Raw genomic sequence first — 16,001 nt, forward strand, 5'->3', positions numbered from 1 at the left:
TGCATGGAGATTATTCTTGCAAATACTGCACTGTGTTTGTCTGCGGAGTGTGTTTTTGCTGGGTGCCAGGCACCTTGCTGAGATAGCCACTGAGGTGCCTGCCTTTGGAGAGCTTAAATTCACCTAAAATTAAATGCAGTGTCATTATTACTACCAAAACACCCCCAAGGGCTGGGTAGGACTTCGCAGTAGTGTCTGTCCCATACTGCCAAATTGGATCCTGGGAGGTGGGAGAAAACTAGCTTCTCCCCCTGCAGCCATGTCCCCCCAAAAAGACCTCCCCAAAGGCTGGAAACCTATTGTGGCTCTGCGTTTCTGAAATTACTTCTCTTGGCATGAATATGAGCGAGTCCCCACTCCATCCCTTCCCCTTACCTCTGCACCAGCTGCTTTAATCTATGTAAGAGATAAGGAGCGTGTTATAGGTGCTTTTCCTCTTTGGATTTGCTTCGTTGCCTTTAAGCGAGGCTGTTCTTAGGGATCAGAGGTTAGTTTCTTCTTTGTGCAGCTCAGCTCCCAAAGTTCTGGGCACAGGCAGGTGCAGAGCGTGTTAACACTATCAGGGATGGAAGGAGGAAAAGGAGGTGCTCAAGCGCTTGGCAGCCTTGACTTATGGTGTGGACTCGTAGGACGCTGCCATCATACTGAAACAGCTCCGGCAAACTGAGTCTTGTAGGGAAGGAGGTGATAAAGAGAAGGAGCTTACGGATGCTGGCTCCTCTCTGCCTGACAGGACAGCTGGGAGGTTGCACTAGGAGAGTTTGTAGACCTTTTTGCCCTCTGCTGTGTGTTTCATGGCAGTGTTAAGGGGGAGATGGCTGCAGAAACACGCAGGTGTTCCCGGTCCTCCAAGCACAGCCGCTGGGTCTCACCCCGCTCTTTTTCGTGCTGCTATGCAGAGAAACTCCTGCAGCCAGAGCAGCAATGCCGTCATCCTGTGGGGAAAGCTTCAACGCGCTCCTCTGTATCCTCATGCCCTCTGGGTTTTAAAACCTGTTTTTCAAGCTTTACATTTCTTCTCTGAAGATACACCTGTCCCACCTGATGCAGAGTGGGAAGGAGGCACCTGACATAATTATGGGCAGGCTTGGGGAAGGGAGGTAAGTGGCCTGGGAGCATTCATCAGATAAGAAGCTAAATGAGCTCTCTGCTCAAGATTTTCTCAAGCTTGCTTAGGAGACCTGAGCATACTTCGTGTGCAGGATTATAACACAGCCAGGGGAATGTGAGGGGCGTAAAAACTGACTGTGCCAAGATGCTCTGCACTAATGGTATCAGGGGCTGCCCTCAAAGCCAGGCAGAGCTTGTGATGTGATTAGTGGCAGTGCAGGTTCCTGTGGGGATGGCGGGTGGTGTATTGCACCCTGGTGATGGCCTGATGGCTTTGCCTGCTCCTCTGATGGAGGGGGAGACCATGGCATGTGGATGTGTCACATCCCCATGGGAGAGATGCTCTGCCAGAAGTGGATCAGCAGCTGAGACCATGGTGGGACATACCGAGCTCTGTCTGCAGCGGGTGCCTTGGTCGCCCCTTCTCCTCTTTAGCATGAGTTCATGGAAAGGAAAACAAGCTCTCATCTCTTCCTCTTCCAAGAGCTGTTTGTAGACTTTCTACCCCCAGCCTTTGGGTCAGTGTTGTCCAAGAGGCTCCTCTGGCTCTCAACCATATCTGCTTTGAGCAAGGAGGGCCATGTTGGGGGCCATGCCCAGCACAGAGCCCTGCCCAGTATGTGCTGCAGACTGCCATGGCTCCTGTAGGATGGCTCGCTCTCTCTCTCTGCTACTTGGCTCTTCCTCTGAGGTTTTCTAGACCCAGCTGGACAAGGTAATCTAGGCTGGTGTGCAGGGGGCTTCTTCCTGTGCTTTGCCCAGAGCTTCTGTGAGGTTTTTTGCTGCTCTGGACCTCCAGTTTCCAAAAGTAACAGGCAGTGCTAGTTTGCATGATGCCTTTAAAGGGTCGGTATTTCAGAAGATAGGTGCAGTGGTAGCCCAGGCTGGGATCGGAGGAGAACCTGGAGGTGATCACTGGAAACTGGTCCACTCTCCTAGGGCAAACAGGGAGCAATAACAGCACAGAAATGCAGGCACTGTGATGCGTGAAGGTGAAATAAGTGATGCATTTTGCACTGATTTAAATTAAGAGCATCCCAGCAACCTATCTGGGGCTGAAAATCCTTCCTTGATTCCCTCTTTTCTTCCCACTCCTCTTATGCCTTTTTCCACGTTGTTTGCTGTGTGTGGAAAGCCCTCACAGTTCTTGTTTGCCCACCTTGATGTGTGTGTGCATGACTTGTCTGCCTTCGTTGTACCTTTTTTAAACCAAGCCTTCAGGTCTCTTGGGGCAGAGACCTCATGTTCTTCAGGAATTTCTCCAGAGCCCTTCAGGGTGCTCTTGCAATTTGCAAAAGAGGTTCTTTGTGTAGCATTTCTGCATGCTGAGTTATGGGGAGCATAATTTCTGAGCCTACTGATGACTGAGAACAAGTCATTTGGTGACCAGAGGACAAGACAACCTGTTCTGATGTTGATGTTAGCTCTCCTTTAAGGGAGAGAGGCATTGGACCAGGTGAGCTCCTGAGGTCCCTTCCAACCTAAATTATTCCATGACTATTCCATAAATACCCACCATCCTGCTTCTCCAAGGCTTTTGTAAAATACCTGTTATTAGGCAGTGATGGTGAGGGGATGTGAAATGAGGTGGACCACTGCTTTCATCCTGTATGGAGACTCCAATGACAGCATGACCCTGGCATCCTCCCCTCCACAGCATGCATGCTCCAGCCCTGCTAATGATGCAGTGCGTCTTTCCGGTTCATCTCTGCCTACCCGTGTTACTCATCCGGCATGTAGGTGCGCAGTGTGCCCACATTCATGGCTTTTCATCTTGCCTTTTTTCTTCTTTTTAATAGGGGATTTAGTCCTTTGAGGAGTGCTGCTGTCTAAAGCTAGCACATGGTAATTCAGCTGATGCAGCAGAAGCTCTGGTAGAAATTTCAGTCCGTTTATTAGGTGATTGCAGGGGTTTTTTTGTCAAGCAAGTCAAGCCTTTCCCACACATTAAACCTGCGTCTGCTTAAATCACACACCTCCCATTGAAATCCAGCCCCTCCTGGGTAATGCCAGGCAATCTTTGCTCGAAACAAAGAGGGTCCATCAGTCCCTGGGGCGTGCTGTTGAAAAGGCGCAACCAAGAAGCATCTACAGCGTCCGATTGTTTTTGCGTTGCCTCTAACGACCCTCATTTCCAAGCTTGCAATGGCAGCCTGGTCCTCCTTGAGCCGTAGCTTGAGTGGAGTTATTCATGCCATCTTCATCTGCCTTGGCTGGCAGCCCTGTGTGGGGAGCGGATGGGCACAGCCTGAGCCTCGCTTGGCACTTGAGGCTGTTGAGTAGAGGGCTGGTGCGGAGAGGGTGCCAGCACTGCTGACTTGTGAGCTAGCCTGTGAAAAACACGTTAACCGCTTTGCTGCTGTCGGTGGACCTTGCAGAGATGTCTCCGGCAGCTTTCCTAGCTCGGCAGGGCTGAGATCCAGAAGCCAAGCGAACCTGGAGCTCTCCTTTACACCTTACCTGCTGTTCACCGCAGGTTCGGCTCTTCTGGTGGAAAGTCAGAAGGACGTGGCAGGGCAGGAAGGTGACCCAGAGGGATGAGCTTCCAGCCAAAACTGAGCCAGGGCTGTCTGAATTATTCTGTGGGGTAGTGAAGGGACAAAATGCCTCCCATGCACTGAGTGAAGTTGACTGCTGCAAAAAAACCCAAATGCAAATCTCTGACTGGGCAGAATCTCCCCAGACACATCCTTTTGTAAAGCGCTTGCATTGTACCATTAAAAATAGATCAGCGCGTTCTCCGCTTGCTTGCTGAATGCTGATGCCTGTAATTCTGTGTCATCCTCGCAATCCCTTCTGCTTTGAGCTTGGCTGCCTCTTTGTCTGGCACCTGAGCAAGGTTCATTCAGTGGTAATTGATATAAAGATACGTGTGAGCTCTGTTGGAGTCTAGCAGGATGGGCAGGAAGGTGAGGAAGATTGAACTGATCTTACTTAGCTGGGGGGTCAACCAGCAGCCCTAAAGGGGCAAGGCTTGGTGTGGTCACCCATGCTTTCTGTTGCATGATGCAGAAGCAGGGATGAGTGAGACCTGCTGGCGTAGAAACGAGTTGGAGGATGTTGAAGCTCTGGGTGGATGTCATGATGTATGTCTGGGTTTTCTTTGAAACTGGGGTTAAAATAAAATATATATCATGCTTCAGTGTCTTGCCTGGAGTTGGTGAGAGAAATATTGCTGCTTGTTTCCCCCAGTGAATGAGTTCATCTAGTTTGCTACCCACAATAGCAATGATGGTACGGGTTAAGAGAGAAGGCCTATGTTACAAAATGATGCAAAACCCAGCTCTCAGTGAAGAGGCTAGGCTGTAGGATTTTGTATGCAAAGAGCTATGGCATCTGACCAGCAAGCTGTGGCTCGGTGTGGTCAATGCGCATGTGCTTGTCCGGGGTGGTGGGGATGGAGGAGGACCTGCAGAACACTTTGTCTGACCCCCATGTCACTTGGTAATGAATCACAGCCTCCGAGAGAAAAGGAAAGAGTGGCTCAGGAACATCACCTTGGGCTTTGCCTGTCTTGTGTGTTTTTTCTAGATAAAGGTAACCCCTCAAAACCTGGAGTTGGTGCCTCCTCGTGGCTGTGATCAGAGGTAGAGCCTGGGCTGACAAGTGCTAATTCATTCCAAACCTGTGAGCAATTTAGCTATTGTGTGCATGTAGGAAACTTAGCAAGCCTTGAATCAGGTCAGAAAAACCTTGCAAAGCCTGTTACTACCCTGGGGGATGTCTCATCCTGTGGAAAACCAGCGTAGCCCCTTGCCTTTGAGTTTAATTCTGGGTCTCCTAACGAGGGCCAGAGTTTCAGCAGGCATAGGGTGGTATAACTGTGGACATTGGCCTCTGCTGGCTGGAGACCTGTGCTGGGATTTGCACCTGCACCTCAGTTTGCACCAGTTATCGTCAGAAACTGTGTAAAACCTGCCAGCAGGCAGCGACATTGTTGTTCTTCAGTGAGGCCAGGGGTCCTATTTGTCATTTAAATATGGGGGACTAATGACACTGCACTGGGCAGGTGCCAGCGGACTGCCCCTGTGTTTGCTTGGTGCTTGCTGCACTAGCCTTGGCCTCACCCATGACTGTCCCTGGTGCTCTGCTGAGATGGACAAACTCAGATCACTTGGGATTGTCCTTAAGAAGCGAAATGCCGGCGTATTTATCTGCAGCCTTGAAGAGCCACAGCTTAATCCTGTGTTTTCTTTCACTTAGCATGTGGGTGTTGTGGGAAAATAGTATGCAGGTCCTGGAGACCCTTTCTCCAGGAGACTGCAAATGCACCCAGCAGGTATTTATGGTGTCTGGTGTCCTAGGATGAGACAGCCTGACCAGCCCTGCAGAAGTATCTAACTGCATACCTTTCTGGGGTGCCTCTGTCTGCTCTTGTTGCAAAAAGGCAAACAAGCTACTGGAGATCCCCAAGATAAGCCTGCTAGGCTCATGGGGTCGTGCAGCAAATGATGGGGATATCAGGCAGTGGGCAGCAAGGGCCCTTTGAAGCATCAGTAGGACTAGATTTCCCTTCTCCAGTGTGGCATGTCCTCTGTGATGTGTGCCAAGCTGCTCAAAGCAGAAGGTGCTTTCAGCTCTCAGATGAGAGCCTGGCCAGCTCTCAGCTTGGCAGGGTGAGGATGGAAATGGGATAGCTTTGGTATTAGAAAGCAGCGTGCTTGGGAGCTCCATCTTCAGCGTGGGCAAAGGCAGCAATTAAATGGCTCGCTGGTCATGGATAACCTTTGGTCTTGGCTTTTGTAGGCTTTAAAATTAAAGCTTGCGTTTATACTAAAGGGGAAAACCATATAAGTCATGTTAAAAGTACAAGTCTAAAAGAAGGAAATACTGGCCTTGTCATCTAGACTCTGGCTAAATTCCCTTCCCTGCCGTCCCTGTTGGCTTTTCCTGACCAGATCTCCAGACTGACCACCACGGCTGCAGTCAGAAGTTTTTCTGGGAATGGCCAGTCTGCAAATCCTTAAATGCACCTGGGTCGCTTTGGTGGAAGCAGGCTAGGAGGCGATTGCATTTGCAGTCATAGCCCATCCAAAGCTGCTGGCACAACATCAGGTGGTGGAAGGGCGTGAGGGACCCCTTCACTTGGCTCACCTGCAACCAGAAGAGCCGGTCTGCCTTGGGGGGTGAGGGGTGTGTGGGAAAGACTCCCTTGCAGCTGGGTACAACTTGTCCCCTTTCCTTTCATCCCTGTGTTCCTGTCTGCAGCTTGAGCATGAGCAGCCCCTGAGCTGTCCCATGCTGCCAGCCACATACCTGAGGCTGAGCAGCCCCATGCCAGCACTGCCACGTGCCTCACACTATGTCCCTCGGCTGGTGTGAATGTGCACCATCTGGCACTTTGCTGAAGGACATCCTGGTCCTTCAGCCATGTCCTCCGGTGGAAAACACCTTCTGGACCAAGGGCTGCAGGTGCAGAAGGGAAATGGGAGGCGCGGGGAGGTGAGTGGGTGCTGCTCAGGCACGTGCAGCTCCTTGCAGGGCTCCCCACCATGCTGCTTCCAGCCTACGGGAATTGAAAGGAGACTGCAGCATAGAAAGGGGGAGGGAAAAACAAATTAAAAAAAAAAATCATGAGATCAGCAAGCAGCTGAGCTTGAAACCCTGGCAAAGGTGCAGTGGCTGCCTCCTGGTGATGTGCTGTGGGAAGAAGGGGAGGCTGCCCCTTCCCCCTTTCCTGAAGTCCTCCCTGCATGGAGGGGGTGCGCAGGGCCTCTCGTCCCGGGGGTAGGAAGCCTGCAGTGTGTAGGGAGCTGAGATGGGGATGTGATATAGCATGGATGAGGTTGGGGGGGGAGTCCTCTGTTTGCCCTGGGAAAACCCCCTGTGGGTCTCAGGGGGTTAGAGCAGGGCAGCAGACCGCATTGCCATCTCCCCTACATCTTCATACGCCTGGGGCTCAGGAGATGATGTTCCTCCCTGTCCTTGAGATTCACTGGGAAAGGTGAACAAGCAGACTTTGCATCTAGGTTAGTGGATGTGGTTAGTGGTGTTTCCCAGCCTCGTTTTAAGGACCAAAATAAAAAAAACCACTCAATTTTTCCATCATCAAGCAGAGAAATCTTTTGTGCTGCCTCTTAAAGGGACCTTGAGTAGCTGCTAAGAAATCATCAGCTGTTACATCACTTCCAAAGTGGCTACTGCACACACCTGACAGCTTCGTCCCACTGCCACCCTGGGCGATCATTAGTGCTCCAAATTCCTCGCTCTTGGAGAAAGCCTGCATCTCTCTCTGGGAGGGAGAAGCCGCTATGCAGTTTATGATGCTGTGGGTGGCAAAAGGGGATCAGTAGATGGGCTGAGGTTCACAGCAGATGGGATAGAGCAGGGGACACATCCTGGAGTTTCCTAATCCCATCCCGTTTGCTAAGCTGGGTTCATCAGCCCGTGCAGGACCCGAGCATCTTTCCGGGAGTGAGCCAAAGGCGCTGCAGTAGCATCGCCTCAGGCCAGAGACGCAGCCGTTGCCTGGCAGCTGTGGGTTTCCAGGGAAACCAGAGGTGCTAACTTGTTAATGAGCCCCGCATCCCTGATTGCTGCTGCAAAATAATAATAATTAGTAATAGGCCCATGATTTAGGAATCCCTCAAACAGCGTGAGCCTGCCGAGGGGAGTTCGCTAAGTGACGAAGCACTTGAAAGAAATGAGGGGATGGGGAGGAAAAAAAGGGTGGAGGGCTTGGCAGAAGTGCCACATTTTACATCTTAATAAGTGTCTGGAGAGCTGGGGGCTGGTGGGGTCCTCCAGTGTCCCAGCAGTAAGCCTGGGGCTGGTAGCAGGACTGACCTGGATGGATGGAGGAGCCCTGTCCAGGCAGCATCTCGCTGCAGGGCTCAGAGGACACAGATATTTCCCCAGGTGGGCTGCAGGGGGAAAAGCCAGATCACTTAGCTCAGTGCTGCTGGGTCCCCGGTGGAGATGGCAATTCTTTGGGAATGGCTGCTTTCATGGGTTACTGGGGACAAACAAGCAGGCATTTCTCTGTGGTGCTTTTATCCCTTGGTAAACTCAAGGTGGAGATGCCACCAGAAGAGCAGTGCTCCTGGGACGAGCATCACAGGGACCGTGCTGTAGATCCAGTCTCACGTGATGGAAATGTGTTCATGGGGTCAGAGCTGCTTCCCGCAGCAAAGCTGGCCTGCCTGAGGCAGCAAGGGGAGCATCTTCTCAACTGGACTGTGTGTGGAGGGTAGAGCTCTTCAGGACACGACTACTAGCTTGGTGCAAAGAGTGGACGTGCCGGTTAGGGAGGTTTATGGTTGCTACAGAGACATGCTGTCCTTCCAGTTGATGTCTCCAGTACAAGAGAAACCAGATCTGTGCCCTTCCCATACCACATCTCTCAGCTGGGGACCTTGTGCAAGATGAGAAATTGAGGGAAGTGGCCTCCACCTTGGTGACCTGTGTTGGGCCAGCACAGGGATGAGTTCCTGTGGTCTGTCATGCCACACAGACAGACTCAGGCTGGGGCATGTTTTGGGTTTTCTTGCTCTCTTGTCTGTCCTGACCAGAAGAGGGTCATAGCCAGGCTGAACACTTGCCCTTAGCCCAGCTTGCCATGCACATCTCTGTCACACTTGTGACTCATGTGGCCAGCACCACTCACCTGACACGCATGCCCATGGAGGTGACACCAGAGACAGAGTCCTGATGAGAGGGCAGTTGGCCCAGCCTGTGTGCTAAGCTCTGCCCATCTTTCTGTCCCTCAGCTGCAGTGTGGCCTCTCCCGCTTGGCTGTCCCCATTCAGCTAAGCCATGTGCCCATCTCCTCATTACAGGCACTCCAGGGAGAGGTGGGATTAAAGGATTATGGTAATGTTCTTCAGGAACACTCAAGAAGATTAAGATGGCTTTAATAAACTGATAAGAGAGGGACACAGCTATGTTTCTGAAACCCTAATTTAGGTTCCAGGTTAACCTTTTCCCCTGGTCTCCTGTCACCATGGTGAGATCATCTCTTACTTCAGCAGTGCTCCATGGCTATGCCTGTTCCTTCAGTTTTCCTTTTGACCCATCTAGGTGGAAGCAGAAAGACATCTTCCTTCCTTCTCTGGTAGCCTTCCCAGGTATGGAGGCGTTAGAGCTCATTCTTCTCAGAGACCATCTCGTGCACAGCCTGCAAGGTGCTGTGAAGGTCTCGTAGCCTCTCCTGGTACCTGGGCTACCTGTTAGCTGAGGATGAACCCACCACCCCTCTGGCTTCAAAATGTCCTGTGGTTGCTGGCAGAGAAGTGGCTCATCTACATTTGACCTGGCTGGACTTCTTAGAGAAGTCCCTACGTCTTGGTTACAGCTCCCTACGATCACGCTCAGTTGGTCATCTCCATCCCCCATAAAAGCTCCTGGAAAGAGGGGCAGAATGGACCAACCTTGGCCCACATCTTTTGGGTGGAGATGGGAGTGGGACCTGGCTGATGTCACATGTGTCTGCCACCAGGTCCACCTGGGTGTCCTAGAGCGGACGTTTATCTGGTTGTTCTGCAAGAGGGCAGCTATTAGCTGAGCTGGGAAACCTCCTCATCTGTCTTCTCCAATCTCTTCCACCCAAGCTCCTGGTAATCTGCGAGAACTTCATGCATGGAAGGCCTCCTCTGAAAGGGTTTGTCTCAGAGCAGTTAGGTGATCAAGGATCTGTTATCTTTCCAAGACCACTCTATTTGTGTCTGAGACCCCCAAAGCTTACCCCTTGCTCATTATCTGGAGAGCAGATACAATTTTATCTCTGGAAGTACTGTGCAATGTGTCCCCCCATGTTGGATCACTCCTTCCTCCCACTTCAGTCTTTCACTCTCAACCCTCTGCCACAGTATTATCCCCATCTTTTTTGTCTGTTGACTCTCTCCATTCCCTTTTTATTTCTTGGATGTAATTGAAAGAGCCAAGAATTCGCAGCCTGGTGTCCTGATGGGGAAGGGAGGCAGAAAGTGATTTGGGGAGTGGGGTGTGAAAGGAAGACGAAGGGGAAAAGCTGGCTAATTTGCATCCTTTCTGAGTGCCCTGGCTCTATAGCCAAGGTACAGCGGGGGGTCTTTTGGCAAGGCAGTAGCGACGTAATGAGGTGTGTCATATCCCAGCAGGAGCCAGCCTCGCTCCCCCTCAGACCCCCTAATTAGAACTGTTTCAATTTTTAAGCCCCCCTGGAGGAATGGTGGGGGGAGCGGGGTTCCTGTAGCGGGGGGACCGCAGCCGCCCGCTGAGGGGGCAGCTCTAATTGGAGTCACCGCAAAGAGCTGCAGAGCGTTACAAGCTCACCGTAGGGTCAGGAACAGTGATGCCGTAGTGCCACAGGGCTGCCAAAATGCTTTGTGCCAGGAGGGGCCATCACTATTGCAGCTTTTAGGGGATTCCCCCCCCCTGCTAACTTGAATTAATGCGTTGGCAGAGGCAGCAGGGGTGTGATGCAGGGACAGGGGAGGACTGCACATCCTATTGTGGCCTCGTATTGGGAGCTTGGATCCTGAGGCGGAAGACTGGGACATATACCCCCTGCTTTGGGAGGCAGGTCTGGTAGCCCAGGGAAGTTGGGGCTGGTAATGCTGGAGTCATGAGCCACAGCAAATGCTGGAATCCCCATCCTCGTATTCTGTGGCTTTCCATCCTTTTCCTGCAAGCTGGCTGTGTTCTCCACGTTTGGTGACTGGTAACTGAGGTCCCTGTCATTTCACCAAGTAGTGTGTCCTACTCAAGCATCTCTTTTGTGTCTTGAGCTACCATTGCAGTAGGTGCCCACACCGCAGGGGCTTCAGGTGTAGGAGCTTCCAAGAACTGCTGGCTTACTCTGGTCAGGGTGACTCATAAGCCTCCTCTAGTCCGTGGACCAAATCCTGGCCCTGCAGAAGTCAATGAAAATCTTTACGCTGGCCTTTTCAGGCATAGTCCTCCTAATTCAGATGCATTAAAGCTTCTGTGGAACAGCTTGTGGCTTGTGGGTTCTTTCTAAAACACCGTCTGGCAGGAACAAGAGGAGCCTGGTAGTAGCCCAGGCTTATTTTCTGAATGACTGCAGCAGCATTAAAACCTAATACCATTAAAACATGCCTGCAATGACGTGTGCCATTAAAACCTAAGAAGACACCCTGAGCTGAATGCCCCCCAGCCTGCCTATTGCTCCTGCAGACCCCATGGGCTGGGTGTGGAGGAAGCTTGTTCTTCTGGTAGCACTTCAGAGAGCACCAGGCTTGACCCTCCTCAGGTCCTAAGATGGAGCCCAGATATGTACCCCTATATATTAACCCCCCCTTCAAAGTCTGTGCAAGTTAGATGCTGGAAAGCAGTAGCCACTTCGGGGCCATCTTGGTTCAAGTACAGCTTACCAAGGCCTCTGCCCTAATGCCTGGCCTGTTTCTTGAAGGCAGGAGTGAAGGTCAACTCCACTTCTTGGCTTCCAAGAGAGGTCATCTTCTCTTGACTTGCCAGGAGGCAAGCTGGCAAGATAGCCATGAGCAGGCTCTGATAAAAAGGCAGGTGAAATCCCATGTGAAATGATGGATGTGGGTGAGCAAACCTGATTTGGTGGTGTGTCTGATGGGCCCTGAACTAGCTAGTACCATGTGGCAGCAAAACCTTAGAGCTGAGCTAAGCTGCTTCTGTGAAACCATTAGCTCTGTGCTTGGCAGAGGTCAGAAAAAGCAAATTGAGTGCGAGGAGCTTTTGGGCTGGGAACAGGGAAAGGAGGAGACATCTTGCCCCGTGCAGGTCGCAGGTGTGCCTGCATCAAACTTGGCATATCGGGGCTGGCTGGCGTGGCAAAAGGCGTCTATGCAACAGGCAGCTCTGTAGATGCTCTGACCTGAAAGGCTCCTAAATGAGGTCTAAATGTGGTGAGAACCATGGGGAAGGTGATTAGGGAACAGGCATGTGTGGCCTCTTCCAGTGCAAGTAGTAGGGGTCACCCAAAGGAGCCATTGGTTAGCAGATTTGGAGCAAACCATGGGAAGGACTTCTTCATCGTAGCTGGCAAACCGTTCTGCTCCCTGCCACTGGCCACTGTGCCTGTTAAAAGCTGACATGGCTTCAAAAAGAAATTAGACAAATTCATGGAAGAAAGCTTCGCTGAGGGCTATTAAATACAAAGAGAAAGCCTCTGACTTGGGCAGCTCTGGAGCCACAGATGCCCACGGGCTGGGAGAACATACCTAGAAAGTGTGGCTTGTTGCCCTCTTACGCTCTTCTGAAGACCAAGCCCTTGAGGACTTGGCCCAAGGTGAGTGTGGTGTCCTGCCCAGCTGACCGGTCGTCTTCTCCTTTTCTCTCTTTCCAGGTTCAGCACAATGAGGTGGCATCCTGGGTGTTAGCAGCGTGAGGAGACCAGGACGGGTGCTGCCCTGCTCACTCCTTACCCCCTCACTCGTTCCCCTCAGGGAGACGGGTGCTGGCGTCCCTGCCCTGCCCTTCTGCCCCTTGCCCCCCACTTGCCATAGAGGGGACGGGCCCGTTATGGCTGGGGACAGGCTCCCACGCAAGGTGATGGACCCAAAGAAGCTGGCCAGCCTCCTGAGGAACGGAGCGGAGGGCACCCTGGTCATCGACAGCCGCTCCTTCGTGGAGTACAACTCCTGGCACGTCCTCAGCTCCGTCAACATCTGCTGCTCCAAGCTCGTCAAGAGGAGGCTCCAGCAGGACAAGGTCTCCATCACGGAGCTCATCCAGCCTGCCTCCAAGATGAAGGTAGGTGATCTGGCCCTCGCCTTTCTTGGTGGATGCTTGCACCCACTTCTCCAGTAGAAAGGGGCAGGGTGGGGGTGGGATGCAGACTGGCTTAAGGGCCCATCTATGCGTGGTATGTGCATCCTCCTCCTCCATCCCTTGACCCCAGTATCCGCTGGCATCTCTCCGGCACCCTTTGGAGAGCTGGAGCATGAGCTCATGCGGCCACAGGGCTGTCCTCAGGGACCTGTTCGTTGCCCCCACCCCCATGATGTGGCTCCCTGCTCCAGGAGCCCTCCCCAGGCAATTCTAACAGGTATATCAGCCTTAGGACTTGTCCTACACCAGCAAACAACCCCGCAAAGCCTTCCTGGATCTGTAAGCTAAAAACAGTTTTTCCCCTGCTAAAAACTCTTCCCCTCCCCTCTGTCATCTCTAACTCCATTCAGGGACATGTAATCCTCCTCCCCTGTGACGCCAGAAGCTCTTATCCGGTGTCACGGCATATTATCTCTCCCAGGCTCCTCTCTCTATGGGTCCTGGTTAAATAACAGAGGTGGCCCTAAGCCACGGAGCTGGCCTGGAGCCCCGGCCGGAGCAGCACCGGGTGCCGCCGCCGTGCCATAGGCCGGGTGCTGCCCCCCGCCGAGGGCTGCGCCGGCGGGCGCCGGGCTGCGGGACGAGCCGGAGGGTGGTGGGTTGCCGTCGCAGCCCGCCCTCCCGCCGGCTGGCTTTTACCGTTCCCCCCTCCCGCCTTGTAATTTTATGGCAAAGCGAGGGTAATTCAGGCGATTAATCAAGTGCTGGGCCCAGCTGGAGCCATCTGCGGCGCGTCCCCCCCGCCGCCCCGCGAAGCCGCCGCTGCCCGCATTGGCTGCCGGTGACATCACCCCGCCGGGATCGAGGGGACTCGCGGCGCGGGGGGGCCGGCCTCGCGCCAATCTGCTGCCGTGATGCGCCGGGCGGGGCGATTTGGAGGGGATTGCAGGGACTGATTCCTGAACGGCTTTAGCTGCTCTTAAATCCCCGGGAGAATAAAGCAGAATAATCAGTTTTTCGCGAGCTAGGAGGAGAGCGGCGTGACCGCCCTCCTCCCGGCGAGGGTCACCTCTGCAGTGGCCGCCGTCACGTGGAGCGGCGGCAGCAGCAGCAGCAGCAGCGAAAGCGATGCGCAAGGGGGAGGAAGAAGAGGAGGATGATGGGGAAGGGGGAAGCATGGAAGAGTTAATGTCAGCTGATGCTGTCCGCCTGCAAACCTGCAGCTCGGCAGCCGCAGAGGAGCAGTGGCACGCAAAGGGGTCGGCTGGCCCGTCCTGGCGGTCCCTGCTCTGTCCCCACAGAAGGAGCAATCGCCTCCTCCCCTCTCCTGGGTTATTGCGTAATGGTCCAGGTACCGGCTGGGGACGTGATTATGACCAGGGATGCTAGGGGGGCGGAGGAGAGGCGTTGCCACCGTCTTTAATTCACGGCTTTTCCTTTTCCTTTCCTTTTTTCCTTTCCTTTCCTTTTTTCCTTTCCTTTCCTTTTTTCCTTTCCTTTCCTTTTTTCCTTTCCTTTCCTTTCCTTTCCTTTCCTTTCCTTTCCTTCTTTTATTTTCTTTATGGCTGAAATCTCTCCCGGCACATCCGCGGGCAGGAGGCAGCATGCCCCTGCTGCTGCTCTGCACAGCCCCTGCCGCGCTCACCGCTTGCGCGCTGGCTCTGCCAGTGCACGCAGCCCGGGAATTAATTAAGCCTCAGGGCACCCGTGTGAGGTTAAGTCACTTGCCCTGGGAAGCTGGGCAAGGGGACCGGGGGGGTCACAGCCATATCCTCATCTGGCATAAAGCAGGGGTGGTGGCCGCGGCTCGGGGTGTCCAAGCCTTTTCGTGCACACACCTGGGAGTTTGCATTTTGGGGTGATGAACTCTCGTCTCCCCCTTTCTCCTTCCCCCACGCCTCTGGTTTCAGCCATTTGGGTCGTGGATGTATTTTAGGACCCCTAGAAATCAATATGGTCTGCTGCCTCGAGGTGCACAGGCCCTCAGAGGGGGATGCTGAAAGCTGGTTTAGACCTCCATTACCCCTGTATCGTTTCCTTGCTTCCACCTGCCGTCGCTGGCCAACACCCCCCGGCCCTGCTCTGCCCCTGGCTCCCCACACCGGGGCTGGGGGAGGCGGGGGGACACAGGGGGCACGGCTGGCGTTGGGAGCAGATGGCAGGAAGGGTGACATCAGTGGCGCGATTGTCCAGCCCCATTATTCCTCCTGACGGGCCTCCCGCCCTCCTCCCGTTTCCTGCTCCCGGCCAGCCGGGGCTGCCGAGACAAAGGCGGCCGGCAGGGATGCGGAGCTGCCCGGGCAGGGAAAGGGCAGCCCTGAGCCCTCATCTCGTCCCACTCCTCCTCGCCGGCCCAGTGCAGAGAGCTCAACCTGCGCATCCCGGCTTGGCGATGCCCTGGGTGGCAATTGCCTTTTGGGGAAGGATGCAGGGGCTGATACAGAGCAAAGCTTTTGGGCAACCCTGCCTGGCTCTCCCCTCCGCTCCTCCCACGTGCACGCAGGCAGAGGGGATGACAGCATTTGTCTAATTTGCTTTTCCCAGTGCTTGCACCCCTCTTTTCCATACCGCTGTTAAGGAAGGGTGCCATTAACAGTGCTTCTGGATGCTGTGATTTGGAGCAATGCTGTGGGATAACAACAGCTCCTGGCTTTTTTGGTGCAAGGAAAGGAAAGGACCATTTGGTGGGAAAGAAGAAATGAGGAAAATAAAAATCCCTTTGTTTTTTCGATGAAATGTGCCTACGATCGTGGGCATAGCTAAGCCACCGCTCCCTGAGCCCCACTGTGCATTGCATCCCGCTGGGCACGTGCATCTTCCGGTGGTGCCCAGATGGGAAACTGCAGCAGCAATTCATTTCCCAATTAGCAGTAGTCTCCCTCTGCACAAAAATGGTACCAATGTACTGCTCTGATTTTGTTTTTGAACCCTTCTCCCAATACTAACAATAATAAATTCTCCCAATAATGAATTCCAATAACAACTGGAATCATTCAACTCTTTGGTGCAGTTTTGGGGGCAGAGGTTATGGGAAATTCCTGCTTGGGGTTTTTACTAGCATTTCTTGAGGGAAATGTTGAAAGTTTCACTTCTTCAAGATCCCCCTGGAAAGTCTGTCTACCTCTTGACCTCTTCTTGCTTCCTGAAATGTAGCTATCTCCAGAGCAGCTATAGCTATGGTTTGAGGCATGACAAGGGTCTCTTCG

General features: G+C 53.2%; 1 protein-coding gene across 1 annotated transcript in view; it reads left to right on the forward strand.

Moving 5' to 3' along the window:
- Positions 1-16,001, forward strand: part of DUSP8 (dual specificity phosphatase 8) — a 43,650-nt gene that overhangs the window by 2,283 nt on the left and 25,366 nt on the right. The window contains exon 2 of the mRNA XM_072864893.1: positions 12,371-12,777. Coding sequence (XP_072720994.1) covers positions 12,547-12,777 — 231 coding nt within the window. The 5' untranslated portion in view covers positions 12,371-12,546. The remainder of the gene's footprint in view (positions 1-12,370; positions 12,778-16,001) is intronic.

This window comes from Ciconia boyciana, chromosome 6 (assembly GCF_034638445.1).
Source record: "Ciconia boyciana chromosome 6, ASM3463844v1, whole genome shotgun sequence".
In the NCBI taxonomy this organism is placed as follows: Eukaryota; Metazoa; Chordata; class Aves; order Ciconiiformes; family Ciconiidae; genus Ciconia; species Ciconia boyciana.